This window comes from Mus caroli, unplaced genomic scaffold (assembly GCF_978045245.1).
Source record: "Mus caroli unplaced genomic scaffold, Mus_caroli_1 scaffold_14, whole genome shotgun sequence".
In the NCBI taxonomy this organism is placed as follows: Eukaryota; Metazoa; Chordata; class Mammalia; order Rodentia; family Muridae; genus Mus; species Mus caroli.
Genome location: NW_028227269.1, coordinates 98,007,632 through 98,023,606, shown reverse-complemented (window position 1 = coordinate 98,023,606; position 15,975 = coordinate 98,007,632). Strand labels below are relative to the sequence as shown.

At 47.6% G+C, this 15,975-nt stretch overlaps 1 protein-coding gene across 1 annotated transcript in view; it reads right to left on the bottom strand.

Moving 5' to 3' along the window:
* Kcnk13 (potassium two pore domain channel subfamily K member 13) overlaps window positions 1–6,334 on the bottom strand; it is a 118,528-nt gene extending 112,194 nt beyond the window's left edge. The window contains exons 1-2 of the mRNA XM_021179416.2: window positions 6,070–6,334; window positions 4,597–5,668 (exon numbers count right to left, since the gene is read on the bottom strand). Of these exons, the coding sequence (XP_021035075.1) occupies window positions 4,597–4,930 (334 nt within the window). The 5' untranslated portion in view covers window positions 4,931–5,668; window positions 6,070–6,334. The remainder of the gene's footprint in view (window positions 1–4,596; window positions 5,669–6,069) is intronic.
* Window positions 6,335–15,975: the final 9,641 nt, after the last annotated feature.

Genomic DNA, 15,975 nt, shown 5'->3' with positions numbered 1-15,975 from the left:
CATGTTCTGAAACGCAGTGGAATGATGTGTTTGGTGCGTTTATGAGACTTAGAGGCTGGTGGCAGGGTGGGGGTGTCGATGTTCCCTTTACCTCCAGAAATCTGTGACCCGAGGAAAAACTGGCTTGAATATATACGGACTCCAGGACACAAAGAAACGTTCAAAGAAGAAAACAGAGAATTGTACAACATGCACACTCTCAGATCATTATGCGATAATTTTAGCAATAAATCAAAGCATAATTATAGAGCCAACCTCACAGAACCTTTAAAAAGCAATCTTTCTGAATAACACTGGAGACGAGTTAAACAGCTACACAGAGAATGAGCAAGAATATTTATCTTAGCCATGGAAAGGATGTGAATTATGAAAAACTAGGAAAAAAAACTCTGTCAATCAGATAAGTATTTTTTTCCTACACCAAAAATTCAAGTCGGCAAGAAGGTAATTGAAAAGATGAATGTTCATCCGATTAATTTTCTTCTTCCCCCTCTCTGTTTCTCTCTGTCTCTGTCTCTGTCTCTGTCTCTGTCTCTGTCTCTCTCTGTCTCTCTCTGTCTCTCTGTCTCTCTGTCTCTCTCTCTCTCTCTCTCTTTCTCTCTATCTCTCTCTCACACACACACACAGGGCAGGGGAGGGAAGCTTCCTGTCAGGCCATCATAAGGGTTGGTGGCCCTTAGCCTTGAAGAATGTCCTTAACATAGCATAGAGAGCCCCATGAACTCCTCAGAGCAGTTTGAAACTCACGTCAATGGTCAGTGGGTAGCCCAGTCTCACCGTGACATTCATCAACTGTTTACTCCAAGGGAATTCCCAAGACACAGGCAATCTGGGTACCACCAATGTGCCAAGAGCCAACAGGAAAGGTCAGGAAGTAACTTTGGGATCTACTGGAGGGTGAAGGAGGGGTGCGCTGGAAGTGGGACAGACATTGTCAACCATCATGGTATGTGGGGGAGATGTTTAGTTGGTGAGGAGTGTGAAACACAATGCCGGAGGTCAGTCTTTGTCTACACGGCCGGCTTTGTTCAAATCTTGCCTTGTACTAGCCGACACTGGAAATCACAAACTTCCTTGGAGCATGCTAGCCAAACCAACTCCACTTGTCATTATTTTAGGGTACCTAAAAACCATCACAACTGAAGAAAGGGGTCATGGTATCTAACTGGGGACCACTCTTCCTACAAAAAGGGCCTACAAGGAAGAAAAGGCGTGAGGATGGTTCTAAGCGTCAGCTTGGAAGGGAGAGCTCCGTCACCTCCAGCTGAGCTACTTCCAACCCATGGTAGAAGCTCTCTGAGCCTTAGAACCCGCTGCTACTCACAGGAGAGCGAGTGTAGCCAGCATTAAGGGGTGTTTGTAAGAGTTCAGTGTGTACAGAGATACATGCTGGGTTTAGCATCCAGAGGACAGTTATGCGGTTCCACATTCATGGAAACACATGTAGTAAGTGTCATGGACAGCTGATTCAAGGAAGAGAACGCTGAATGGTGTGTGTGCCCGGATGAAGCATTGTAATAATCAGAAGAGCAGAGAAAATGCATCTCCCTACCTCAGGTGACACACGTCACTCTCCAGGGTGACCAAGAATCCTGTGTGCAGGAGACTAGAGTAACCTGCAACACCCAAGGGCTGCAAGAGAAGGAAAAACTTCCTCTCATCCCTTCCCAAGGGAAGCAAGGACAGACTTCTCTTCCCTGTGACCTAAGTTCACCTGGGGACTTCAGGTCCACACAGTTGTCTAGCTAGCATGGTCTTCAACGTAGGGAACTCCTGTGGTGACACTGCTCTCACCAGGGCCCGGCTGCCCCCCACCTGATGCCCTGCACCCTGTGTTGTACTGATTTCCACTCATGGTCTGATCTCTGGTTCACTGACAACCAGTGTCCTCCATCCCACAAGAAGAGGTGATCAATAAACGAGATGCAGGTGTGATCAGACCAAGCATCCCAAGGACTTAATTAGGCTTCTAAAGATGGCCCTCAGGAAAAAGGGAAGGTGCAACCTGTGGGCTGAAGAGGCATCCCTGGGAAAATGCCTGGTGGTCCATAATGAAAGACAGGGCTAGAGGGAGGAATGGGAAAGAGGAAAACAGTGGTTGTGGGGAGGGTGGGGGGAGCGGGTGCTTCTTGTCATTAGCTGGACTGGGTTGCTTCTGGGTCTGAACCCACAGGCTCAAGAAGTCACACACTGATTACAAGCTCCTTCGTTTCTGTGCTTTGAAGGTGACAGGGTTGATGCTGGTCACCTCCTGGGACTGTCCTGTATTTTTGAGACTCCAGGTCATAGGTTAAATGAGAGTAAGCTAAAAGAAAGAAGAGAGGCTATGTCAATTTTGAGAACAGAGCAAAAAGAGATAGGAAGAGGGGACCTCAAAGGACGAATGACAGAAGGCTCGATCCTGAGAAGACCTTAGGGGAGGATCCTAGAGATGAGAATTCCCAGAGCCACGGAAAAGAGGAACGTTTCTTTTGTGTTATAACAGGACAATTTTACGTTTCCTTAAAGAGGCAAGGGAACACTGAATGTAGTTTTTCGATACTTTAGCTATTAAACCAGTCTTCTTTGAAAAGGCAGCCACTTTGCACAGGACCTCAAGAATGATTGGAGTTACAACCACATCCAACCCACCTCTTCTTCACAGAGAAAGGCATGGGAGGGAAGAGATAACTGACTAGAATTGAGAATTCAAACAGAAAAAAAAAATCATTGGATTTCTATTACTATAAAGGAGTCCGGATGCAACCGGCTCAGGTGAACGCCGGAAAGGACAGGAATGCTGGGTGGTGAGAGCGAGAGTTATGCTCTGGTCAGAAATCAGATACCACAGTCCTGAAAGTTTCCAGGTAGGACAAGAGTAACCAAGTAGATTCCAGCTTCTCAGAATGGCCAGTCTGCACTTCCCAGTGAAATCTTAGGAGGTGGGTCTCAGAGGAATGCGTCTCTTAGCCTCCCTTGAGTGGGCACAAGCTCTCACTGGCTGCTCTCGCTCCCGCTCTCCACACCCAAGCACTGACTGCTCCTCAGCTGGAAATCTTAGGTGCACCTGCCATTGTTCCCACAGAAAATCATCTTAAAGCCCAGCAGAAACTCCGAGCTGTGCCTGGAAATGGAGAGCTGTTGAACTACGCTTCTCATCCTTACAGAGGCTGGGTGGAAAAGATGCTCCAAAACACAGGCATGAGGGAAGAAAGCAGTCAGGAAAGCCAGACGCCAGGAGCTGCAGAAATGAAAAGCATTCCTCTTTCCTCTTTCTAAGTGACAAACAGCGGACCTCCGAGGGGGAAAAAAAAAAGACAGAGTGATCGTGGGGTTGTGAGCTAGACCATCTAGCAGGAAGCTCTTGAGTACAGTTGTTATGTCCCCAGTCATTCTGGTCCCTTCTGCCTTCTCACTTGCTGGCCAGCTGAGTGAGTCGTGGGTTCCTGGCTAATCTTGGGAAGACTTCCTTGGTTAATCTGGTCTATAGCCTGAGGCTCCTGTTTGATTGTACTGTTCTCCTGGCAGAATGTCTGCATGACACCTCAATGTGGGTCACCTGTCACCGATGCCACCAGTAAACCCTTCTAGAGAGCCATGGGGCCTTGGCTGCTGAGAGCCCAGCACAAACGTGTCCAGCTGGCGCCATGAGCTCTTGCGGTGGCTTCTGCACTACTTCCCTTCTTCCTTTCGGAGCCCCTCCCCCATCTCAGGCCTCTTTCCCCAGGACAGCTACAGTACTTTCTCCAGCCCACAGCATTATTCAGCTATACATCAATAGTGAGCAGGTTTTTTTTTTTTTTGGGGGGGGGGTGCTGCTGCACAAATCCTCCAGTTCCCACCTCCTTCTGCAGGGTAATATCACCGATGGCAGCCCGCCACACCATTCTCAAAATTCTTAGGGACTCAGCTGCCTCCTACTAAATTCTAACTCCATCTCATTAGCCACCAGGCCGTCTGTCCTAGCAGTCCTTCCTCTAGTCCAAGCTCAGCCAGCACCTAAGGGAATTCTGGACGCAAGCCACTTCTGTCCCCGTGTATGCCCCTATGTTTGGTCCCTAAACCCAATTCATAGGAACTCAAACTGGCTAGACCCACTGTCACCTTTCCCCTGGTTTTTCAGAGAAGGAAACACGTCCCATTCTTTGAGCCCCATTTTACACTCTTCTGCCTCTTTCCAGTTTGGAATTCTGAGAGTCTCTCTGTAAGTTTGAAATCACGGCCTTTTCTTTGAGCAGTGGCTTGTGCATAGTTCAACACTCACTAAACGTTTCTAGCTTTGTATCTCCTTGTAAGCTCTCACCACAGAATTCACGAACTCAGCCCTGTCTGCTAAGCCAGACTGTCTGTCTACAAAAGCGCTTCCCTAATTTAAGAATCATTCAAATTCCGGGCGACTGGTTAACAAAGAGCAGCTGGTTCTGGTCTAGGCAGAGGTCTGGGGTAATTCTAATAATCTTCGGGTGTGGTTGGGATCCATTCACACCTGTTGATTAGCCACAAAGGAATCCCTAGGTGCATCGCTGGGCGCCCAAGCGGAGAACCCCAAGGGTAAGATGCTAGGTCCTGTGAGGGCCCAGGAACTAGGGGCATGGAGTGACCAGGCGGCTCACTTACCTATGGTAGAAACCACTGTACCCACGAAGTAGAAGGCGCCCGTGAAGTCCCAGCGAGGGCGCACGCTGTCCATGCGGATGCCCGCCCTGGTGGCTTCCTCGTAGTGGCGGAGGAAACCTCGCAGCTCTTCACGGCTCAGGTTGTGGCCCCGGCTGAAGTTGGCCAGGCGCTCTTCCCAGCGCTGCTTGGCCTGCAACTCCTGCGCTAGCTCCAGCGCGGAGAAGACTGCGGCGCCGCCCAGCAGGTAGAGCAGGATGAGCCCAGCGAGCAGCAGGAAGCGCGCGTTGTCCTCGTTCAGGTGGCCGGGGCTGCAGCCGCAACCGCGGCCAGCCATGGCACTGGAGGACAGCCCCGCGAGGGTCGCTGCCCGCGGACTTGTGCCCACGCCCCGGGGAGGATCTGCTCTGCCGACCTTAGCCCGCTCTGCGTGCGGGCTCGCCCATGCCCGCCGCGCGTTCCCCAAGGCGGCGTGGATCTCCCGGCCGCCGCCTCCTCGGTCGTTCCTGTGTAGCCAGCTCCCCACGTCCGCCTGGACTCGTGGTTTCGAATCCGCTTTGTCGTCACCGCCTCCCTGTCCTCTCTGGAGTTCTCCTTAAGGCTGAAGACCAGAGGGGTCGGGACACGGAGTCTGCTTCGACTTGGTGCGGAGGGTGCGGGCGACCCGGGTTCACCCGAGCTCCTAATTCGGCTCAGATTGGGGAGGGGGCGTGGCGTGCCTTCAAGGCAAACTCCCTAGAACTTGAACTCCTTTTGAAGAAAAAAGGTCGTGGGTCCAGAGAGAATCGGCGGGTAAGCTTCACATCAAGGTCCGGGTTCCTCGGAGCATTGCTTTCCAAGCTGTGATGGCTGGGATACGGGCTGTTCTCTGTCTTTGGTGCCTCTCCAGGTGGATCTGTGTTGCGTATTAGTGACAATGTTCCGCCGAGCCTCTATCCACCAGAATAACCAGGGCTCAGAGGCCGGAACGGGTTTGGGGCAGACGCACGGACGCAGTGACAGTGCGAAGATGCAGATCAGCCGGCTCGGATCTCCGCTGGGCACACAGGCTCCGCGGCAGCACGAGGGCGGACCTCTGTGGGGAGGAGAACAGAGGGGGAGGTTGGAACAGTGAAGGAAGTTAGAAGCATCCTCCCAGGGAGCCTTCCTTGACTTCCCCCATACCAGACCGCCCTTGGCCTCTAGGCCCTGCACCGGGCGTTCTCTGTCCACACGTGCCGGCCCTGCCAGCCCATCTCCCGGGGAGCCGGCCAAGGACAGCGGCCAGAAGAGTTCCATCTCTTCCACCCGGTTTTGATCGCCTCGGCTCTGTAGTTCTTGCGTAGTCAGTGGCCCTGAGCTGAGAACTCCAAGCTACAACATGTAAGCCAGCAACAAGGTTCTATTGTGAACCGCTGGGGCGCCCACCCAGAGACCCCAACTTGCCATGGGCTCTGGAGCCGCTGTCGCCTTCGCGTCTCACCTTCCCAAACGCACCTGCTCTGTGGGACAGGTTCAGGATGGCCCCTGGTTCCCCTTCTCAAGTGGCCTTGCCCTGCCCGGTGGGGCTGAGAGCAGAAGTCCGTGCCCAGAGCTGTCTTCTCTGTGGAGTGCTCAAATGCTGCAACAGGTGGAGCTCTGCAGCTGCCAACCGAGGCGACTCCACCCGGTACCCGCCCCTTGGCCTCAGGGCCAGTCTCCTGCTCAGGTCTCCTCCGCCGGCGCTCGCCTGGAGCTCGGAAGGCCAACCTCTAAACAGCGATGTTCCACCAGGGAGTGCAGATCCCTGGAGTGGTTGCTTAACAGATAGGTCGAGAGCCTCGATGGTCTGCGTGGGTTCCTCTCGGGCCAGAAGAGGGCGCTGCGTGCCCTCCAGACACACCTGCTTCCCAGCAGTTTAGCCACAGGGGGTCGAATATAGCTGTGTGAAGGAATGGATTCATAGCCACCCACGATCTAAACAGAATTTCTCCGCCTTTAGAGAGAGAGAATGGTCCCAGGAGACCCACCCACGATACTAGCCAGAAACAGAACTAAAAAAGCTTGCAGTTCTGTTGAATAGACGCAAATGATTTTGGTGAGAGTAACTAACAGAGCGTTTATCTTGCATTGTGTCTCCTGGGGAGGAAGAACTTTAGAGGGTATTGAGTTCACACCCAGGGTGAGTAACCCAATTATCCTTACTAGTTTAAGAAACATTTCAAGTACATCAAAATTGAATGACGTTTACAATGACACAACACACCACCACCTAGAGTCTACAAGTGACAGTTTACCAGGCTTGCTTATATTTACCCATTCCTTTCTATTCACCAACCCACTCAGGATGCACTTTGAATGGTTGTAGACACCCACACACTTTCACCCCATCTCCAACCAGTATTGGCCATTATTAAGATCTCTATCCTCGGATTTTTGCTTTTGTGGTAAAATTTGCATACAATGACATGTCATTGTACCATTAGGTGAGTCCTGATAAACTATCTTTGGGAGCCAAACAATGGTGGCCTCCCTCCCTTATCATCTAAAAGCCACCAAATGATTAAAGCTCCCACAAATATCTTCCCAGCAAATCCCCACCCACATTCCTGCAGAGGTAACCACTATTCTGATTTCTTTTTCCACCATGGAATATTTCTCCTTTATAGAACTTGGTTTTGTCTATTCAGGTCTCCGTATTCATAAGAACCAGTTATGTGTCTTGTGTAAAGTGTGTTCCTGAAGTATACTGCCTGACATCATTTCAAAGTAGCTTTTCTAACCCACAACAATGCAGTGTCCACATCCTATAGACTGTTGACAGAGCCAGCCATTTTAGTTTTAAGCCTTCTGTATACAGGCACATAAACTTATCTCCTTGGGGTTTTGTGTTCTCTGGATACCTTGTATATTGGACTTTTGTAAATGGTTGGAATATTTTGCCCACTTAAAAGCTTGGTTTTGGAGCTGGGGAGATGGCCAAATCAGCAATGTGCTCATCACAGTCTGAGGACCAGAGTTCAGCTCCCCAACACACATATAGAAGGATGAGCAGAGCTGTGGACTTTGACATCCTAGTCCTCCTGAGCAGGTAGGGCCAGGTGGAGCTGACTAGCCACACCTCCCTAGCCAAGTCAGTGAACTCTGGGTTCAGTGAGAGCCCCTCTGGTTTCCACATGCACACATGTGCACACACATACAACATGCGCACGTGCGCGCGCGTGCGCGCGCACACACACACACACACAATGGTCCCTATTATTGAAGGGCAGTGTTTTATATAATCTAGATTACCAGTCCTTTCTTAGGTGTGTATTTTGCAACTATTATTACCATTATTTTTCTTCTTCTCTGGAATACCTACTTGTTTTAAAAAAAAGTTTCCTGACAAAGTTTTCAGTTTTGGCAAAGTCCAGTTTTCCCCTCTGTAATGATTGATATACTTTGTGCATTATATTATTGCTTTCAAGGTTGCATATGTTCTTGGTCTCTCCCCTATTTTGTATGGTTGGTCTGTGTGGTATAGAGTTTATTTATTATGCAAGTGAGACAAAGTTCACCTTGTCTAAAAGTATACTCACTTTTTCTAATGGCATTTATTGAGAAGGAAAGTAAGAATACATTTATTTCAGGAATCTTTTCTTTTGGCCATTATCTATTTATCTTGTTGTTATGCCCATTAAAAGCATTTAAATGAATTTTATAGCTCTTGAAGTCAAGAAATGCAAAGTCTCCAGTTTAGCTCTTTCCTCGATATTTCTTTGGATGTAATTGAATTGTTTCCATTTTAAAAATCAAAGAACAGTGGTTTTTAAGACAGACATTTTAAACAGAGGCACAGAAAAAGTCTGTTATCGTGATTAGGACTACGTTAAATCTGTTTTGGGAAGAAGTCGTATTTTGATGATTCATGAATGAATCTCTCTCTGCATATATGTAGCTCCCCCTTGTTGTTATAGTGCAGGGATCTTGCTCATCTTTTATGAATCTAACATAAAGACTTGTTCTCCAGATGGTATTGAGCATAGAAATTCAAATGTTTTAACTTTTCATGTTTGCTATTGTATCCCATAGACTAGCTGCACTCATTCAATAGCTTCAATAGTCCTTTAGAGTCTCTATTCACATAACTATGTCATCTCAAGTGGAGGTTTACTTTAACTCTTTTTTTAATCTTGTCTTATTGCAGTGTCTAATAATAAGGTACAGAAGAGCTGGAAGCAGGTTATTTTTGTTAAGTTCTAAGGAATCCTTCAGCTTGTTATTACAGATGCTATGGGCTGTGGGGTGGCCATAGACACTCTTTGGCCACCCCTCATCCCCAAGATGGCTTCTTTGTGAAGTCCTAGCTGTCTTGGAACTCATTCTGACCTCAAACTCAGAGATCCACCTGCCTCTGCCTCTGCCTCTGCCTCCCTAATGCTGGAATTAAAGGCGTGCACCACCACTGCCTGGCCATAGATGCTCTTTTTGAGGGTGAAGATATTTCTCTTTATTTTTAGTTCTAATTTTCTGATGTTCTTCTTTCTTTCTTTCTTTCTTTCTTTCTTTCTTTCTTTCTTTCTTTCTTTCTTTCTTTCTTTCTTTCTCTCTCTCTCTCCCTTCCTTCCTTCCTTCCTTCCTTCATTTTGTTTGTTTGTTGTTTCTTTCTTTCAAATAAAGCAAAGATGATTGTTGAATTTTGTCAAATGCTTTCTCTGTACCTATAATAAGCATGTTTTTCTTTATTCTGCTAATATTCTAGATTTCATCAACTTATTAGCATTTTAGTTAAGGATAAACTATAAAAAGTATGAACATTTAAAAGCATGGCAGTTTTGAGATGATGTCTACTTGGGATTATATTCCATTTTTATTCTTCTACTTCTCTTTAGGTTTGCTGTGTCCCGTCCCCCCCCCCCAGCTACTTATGAAGAAAAGATCTTTAGAACAGTCTTTTAATATTCATAACTGCATAGAATTTGTTTGGACCAAATCAACTGCCATCTCTTCACCCCTTTTCTCTCCCAACACACACACACACACACACACACACACACACACACACACACACACACACACGAGTCCCTTTAGTGATTCTTCTATGTGCATTGTGTGGGACCATGTACTGGAGGATGGGCAGACTCAGGAACTCCATCCCTGAAGAAAACTGACATTCCTTCCCTTAGCAGGCAGCAGCTGTCAATAGCTTCTCAGATAGGGGAGGAACTTTGAGCCCCTCTCCCATCCATGCTGGGATTTTGACTGGCTTGGTCTTGTGCAAGCCTTGTGTATGTGGTCCCCAGGCACTGGGAGTTCATGTGTGCAATTGTGGCGGCATGCTTGGCAAATGCTGTTTTATTATAGACATGTTTCCTCTGGCTCTTACAATCTCCCCGTCCCTGCATAATTTTTGATTAAAAAACTTATATTTCTAACTTATTTCATGTGTACTTAAGAGACTTTTTTTTAATGGTCTAGTTAGATGGCCTGTCTTAGTGAACACACCGAATGCTTATCTGCAGCTGTAGGTGTGCAGAGCTGTGACCGTTTCATTTTGATAAAGGTATCTGAGTGCTTTTTTAGCTCCTCTTCTTGTTCTAGTTAATTCTATGGATTGGCAAAATAGGGGTACTTAAAACCACTAGCTACCACTGTATGATTTCAAGCCTTTGGAAGCCATAAGGGGGCACTGACATTTATTTATCACAGCCTCTTCGTGTTTATGTAGAGTGCCTTGCAGATAGAGGACTTTTTGTGATACCAATCGCATCATGACAGCATCCCTCCACCTGACATTTGCCTATCATTTCCAACTCATTTGCTTTTAACCCGTCGCCCTTTTGATGTATTTAGGTCCTTACCTCGACTTTCTCCCTCTTTACTAACCATCAACTAACTCTCAGCTGCCTCTTGTCTCACCCAACCAACCAGCATGCTGACCTCAGCAGCTTCTAAAACCGAGCCTGGAGGCAAGCCCTCCCGTGAACAACCGAAGCATCTGCTCAGGGGATCCTAAGGTCCTGTGGCCACTGCAGCAGCTGGGACTCTTAAATCTACCCATTTTCCTGAAGCAAGTAGGGTTCGGTAGCCTGGGAGTAGTGCTGTGGAAGAGTGCTGGCTTCCAGGGGGCGTTGACTATGCTGGTTGCTAAGTTACAAAGGCTCCAGAAGTTGCCCAGTGCAGACTTCCTTATCATGGACCAGACAGAAGCCTCATGACTTTGATGGAGTTCTTGTCACTCTGCTCAGTGTACCTTTCCATCCATCCGTATAATCCCCTAGCTATTAGCCCTACTTTATAGAACAGGAGGATGTGGGCAGTGGAGGACTTGCCTAAGGCCGCACGGCTTGAGGGACATTGCTAGACAATTCTAATGAGTATCCAGCCCCCCGAAGCTCACAGGTGTCAATTCAGTTCTCAAGTCTTTAACTGGGGTGACTGTCCATTCAGGGTGGGTGAACCAGCAAACCTAGAAAGGAATACATTTTACACTGGAATCCTGTAAACACTCAGCTATGTAAATAAAAACAAGCAAAACCTAACCCACTCCGTTGTGCTAGATACAAGTATTTTTGATTCCATCTCATCAGAAAGTGCTGGGCTGTGACCCCACTGGCTTGATTAACAGGGATTTCCTAATTCACCACGGGTTGTCATCCTTGGTTTGAAAAATTAGTTCTAGAACATTCACGTTCCACAGAGCTCATCTATTTATGCAGCTTTTCAGAAACTTGGATTTGAAAACATCCTACAAGCTTGTGTGCAGCTTGAGGAGCAGGCAGAGAAACGCAGGGTCCCTCCAGCGCAGGGTTGATGCTGCTCCCACATGTACTTCTTGCTTGGAATCCACACCATGTTTTCCATTTGTCTCCAGCAATCTCTCCTTCTCCTTCCTTCCCTACCAAGGCCACTGGGGTGTGTGTGGGGTGTCTGGGTTAAGTGCTCCTGCAATTCACAGAATGTACTTGTGGCTCAAGTTGGTCCACTGGGGCATCCAGGCCTCTGGCTGGAGCTGTCTTGGAAATAGTTTTTTTCTGGATTGGCTAGCTGTAGGAAGATGGGATTTTGGGGGCAATCTCAGCCTACAAGTAGGGGGAGAGCTTTTGTGAGAAAGATGGGCAGCCAGATTCTCAGGAGCAGAGCTGAGATCTAGACACAGCTTTGATTGTATTTGCAGACCCTCTGGCCTCAGCACCCTCACTGAATCTCAGCTAAAGTCTCTCTTAACTCCCAAGATCCATTAATCCCATTTCTGTAACTGTGGAAGCATCCTGACTCATGTATCCTTTCATTAAAATATTGAAAAAAGGTTACCGAATGGCAAACGACGATAAAGACTTCTAAATTGTAGCAAAGTCAATTATCTGAACACAATCAGCATTCAGTTGTCAGGATAATTTCTGAAGAACCTCAGAACAGACAGTCAGGCAAGGCACATACTGTGACATCATCTGTGTCCTTGGGCACAGAAAGGGACATGTGCTGGCTCGGCCAAGACAGATCCAGCAGCAGAGATGAGGTACAGCTGTTGTTTGTTCACTAGCTAGCTGGGTGACCTTGAACCTTACACGCCCCTCTAATACACCAAAGAGAATCAATCTTACCTGCGCCACAATGTAGAACTATGCATATAGTCAGCTATAATCAAATCGACCCACAACAAATGCCTTACAGCCTCCAGTTCTCCTATGCGTTTCATGCCAAGTATCTCCCTACTTGTGAGTGCTTGTAAACAAGAGTTTGCCCCAAATATCTCCCACTTAATAAATAGCAAGAGAGCTCTTTGAAAATGTCCCTACACTGCCCCCTGCAACTTGTGTTTGGTCAGTCTGGTTTCATTGGAGCTTTTCACTGTCTAAAGGGAAGGGCTGCTTTCATGAATTAGCTGGGTTCTGCTTGGAGATGGACTACTTGGAACACTGGAAACCACAGGATCCAGACTACATTGAGACTTCAAAAGCTTTCACCTTCATTTGCATGCCACTCTTTGTTAGTAAGTATCCCAGTACCTAATTTCCTGGGCTCCCGCCTCCTGCTCTCGCCAGCATCTGGCATCCGGGCTAATTTTTGCTACACTGTACTTTGCTCTAGTCTGTAGAAACAGCAGGCTTCAGTCAGAGAATGTAACAGCATAAACTCAACAGTGTCGATGATTTCAGCCCTCCACACTCAACCAGAGAGGAGCCTGCTCCGCAGGAAGCTAGCCTGGCAAAGTTACTCAGCCACTCAGGCCTGCATACTAATGTGGCATTTAGTGTTTGAGTTTATGTGTTTCTAGTTGGTTCTGACATGCCAACCATAATTTGTTATCACAGTGGATGGAAGCACACGGCCTTGTATCTATAGTTACATCCCGTGTATATGAAACCCACCCCTGGCCGGAACATGGAACACCTGCCACAGTTACTGCCTGGCCACAGGACAGGGCATGGGAACTACACTGTCTGGGTTCAAATCCTATCGATGCGATTTTGGATGAATAATCTTCCTAGTTTTCTGCTTATAAATGAGAACCAGAGAGCCTCTTTGACAAGGCCATTAGAAGACTGGATGAAACACAGGCGACAGTTCTGGGAAGGTGGAGCTCGTGGGCCAGTGGGCACACGGGCTCAGTGATGACCACCTGTTCCATGCTGGGTCACTAGAGGCATTTCCCAGAAGCCCATGGCTTGTGTGTGGACCCTATATGAGCAATGCATTTAAGCCACAGTTGACAGGGATAGAAAAAGAAATGGTAGTTAAGTACAGCTTCCCAGGAGTCCAAAAAAAGCCTTGTTTAAAAGATTTTTAAAAAGGTAGTTTGCAGTATTGTCTTGTCTGAGTTATTGCTTAAAACGAGCAAGCTACTAGGATAATTTCCAGAGACTTTACTGTAATTGGATCTTACCTATGCATAACATGCTTTTAGCATATCATCAGTAGAGCTTTAGACTCATCCCTATACCACAGTTAAGCTATACTGTTCCTGTTAGTGACTGAGTTCTTATGCAAATTTATTATTATTTTGCAATTTGTATTTACCCACCAACATAACTTCGGTCCTGTAAATGTAAATAAAGAACGCCTGTGCAAGCCTTCATTTTGGGGTGTGCTTCAGTCGGAGGCATGTGTTCTCAGGTTCTTAAGGATGGGATTTTAGCGGTAATTCTCTGGTAATGAAAGTCAAATGCTCTTCCCAAACTAAAGAAGTGCTGTAGGGCTTAGGGGCATGGCTGCTCTTGTAAGAGGACTGAGGTTCAGTTCCCAGCAGCCTCAGCCTCCTGGGACTCCACCTCCAAGGACTCCCAAGATCCCTGCACACATGTGATATATACTTATAGACACATAGATAAACCACCTAGATCATTCAGAAATGGTTTTGTAATCATTAAGAATACTTATAAGTCAGCCTAGACATCAGCTTTTTTTGCAGAGGAAAAAAAAAGACATGACAAGATCGATCCAAGATTCTTATTCTAAACATACTAAGTCTTGTACATAAACGATATCCTCTTGAAAGTCATATGACATTTTTAAATTTTCTATTCAGGGAAGCCATCTAACGTCTCCTACAAGATAGGACAACTGAGTTTGTTCTGTGAGGATGGTGTGTGTGTGTGTGTGTGTGTGTGTGCGGTGGGGGAGTGTGAGAGCATCCGTGGCAGCAGAACTGAGCCTGGCCCACAGTGTCGTGCGGACATCCCTCGATGCTTCAGTTCCTCATCTGCAGAACAAGGACATAAGCACAGGATCCAGAGGGAGCCCCAGGAACCACTGCCTGTTTCTGTCACAGGGCAAAACACAGGCTCCCAAACTGTGGTTTCCTGTGTTCATGGGTGGGACAGTCCTCTCATCAGTCTGGTGGCAGTGACAGAGAAGCAGAAGTTGGCTGTTTCACATAGTGCCAGGTCCCCAGCAGGTAGAGAAAGTCACTCTACAGTGTGTCTGAGAGACCCCAAAGACAGCAGAGGCGGGAAACAGAGGACAGAAGGGCTCCCCATGCGTCACACAGGCAGGGGGGATGCTTCAGCTTAGGGAGCTGAGCAGGAACCTGTGAATAACGAAGTACAATTGCCTCAGAAACACTAGCAGCTCGATCTGTGGTATAACTCTGTAGCACTCTGGGTAAATCGGCTACGTCCATGAGGAAAAAGAAGAGGGGGAGGAAGAGGAAGAGGAAGAGGAAGAGGTAGGAAGGAAAGGAAGAAGGAAAAGAAAGAGGAAGGAAGAGGAGAAAGAAGAGGAGAAGGAGGGGAGGAGGAGGAAGGAGGAGGAAGAAGGAGGAAGAGAAGAAGGAAGAGGAAGGAGAGGGGGAGGAAGAAGGAAGAGGGAAGAAAAGGAGGAAGGAAGAAGGGAGCAAGAAGAGGAAGAGGGGGAGGAAGAGGAGGAGGAGGAGGAAGAAGAGCCCAAATAGGTAAAGGTGATCCGTTTTGGAAACCCATGTGTTCTCATTTATTCCTGGGTCAGTACTTCCTTTGAGTGTTAGCAACTGTGTAGAAAGCACGTGGGCTTGGCTCAGACCTGCTCTTTGCAGGGCCCATGCTCCTGAGAGGGGCACAGGTTTGCAGACACTGGGAGCACAAACCTCTTGAGTGTAGATAGTCTCTGATGTTACTGCCATGCTTTCTCCAAGGCCACTACAGGACCTCTATGAAGTGAACCGTCAGGGCTCTGATGGTCTTAGAGGAGTGTGATCAGAGGACCAACCTATAATAAGCACACAGAGAATGCCATGAACTTGAGGCTCACCATGCTGATTCGCTACAGAGCAGCCTCTCACCATCTCAGCCTGTGTATATTGTGCCCTTGTGGCCCGAGCCTCGGTTCCTTCCCGGTGCAGCTGGTGACTCTGCAATGGCCCTGCTATTGCTTTACTCTGCAGTTGGAGGGCCAACGCATGGGGAGCTGAGGTTCTTGGCTTAGGGTTGGCACCACCACTACGCTGCTTTTTGCTGCCAGCAACTGTAGCCTCTTTCCATAGTAGGTTGGTTCCTGGGATCCAGGAAGGCTGAAAACTGAGGACGGAGAGAAAGAATGGTCTGATCTGGCTCTCTCTGAGCAGGGGAAGGAAGGACATCTCTGGGCATGGACAGAGGACACACCCAACACAAGTCAAACTGATTTAGAAAGCTGGCACCATCACTGAGCCTTGAGATCACCACTTGGGCGAGGCTGGCTGGCCAGCGAAGCTCAGGGTCACAGAGACACCACTACCATGCCTTTTTTTTTTTTTTTGCATGCTTGCTGGGGATTGGTAATTCCGTTCCAGGCCTGTACACATTTTTAAATACTATGAAATTTAATAGCTTGATTTTAAGGACATATAAAAGTGAATTAAGAAAATAACACCTCTTCTTTAATAAGAACGTTGACAATGGCCACCAGACACATAGCCAAGAAGGACTTTTGCGAGGAGTTCCTGTACGGGTGCAGGACTTTAAGGGAGGTGAATGTTCAGTCGTC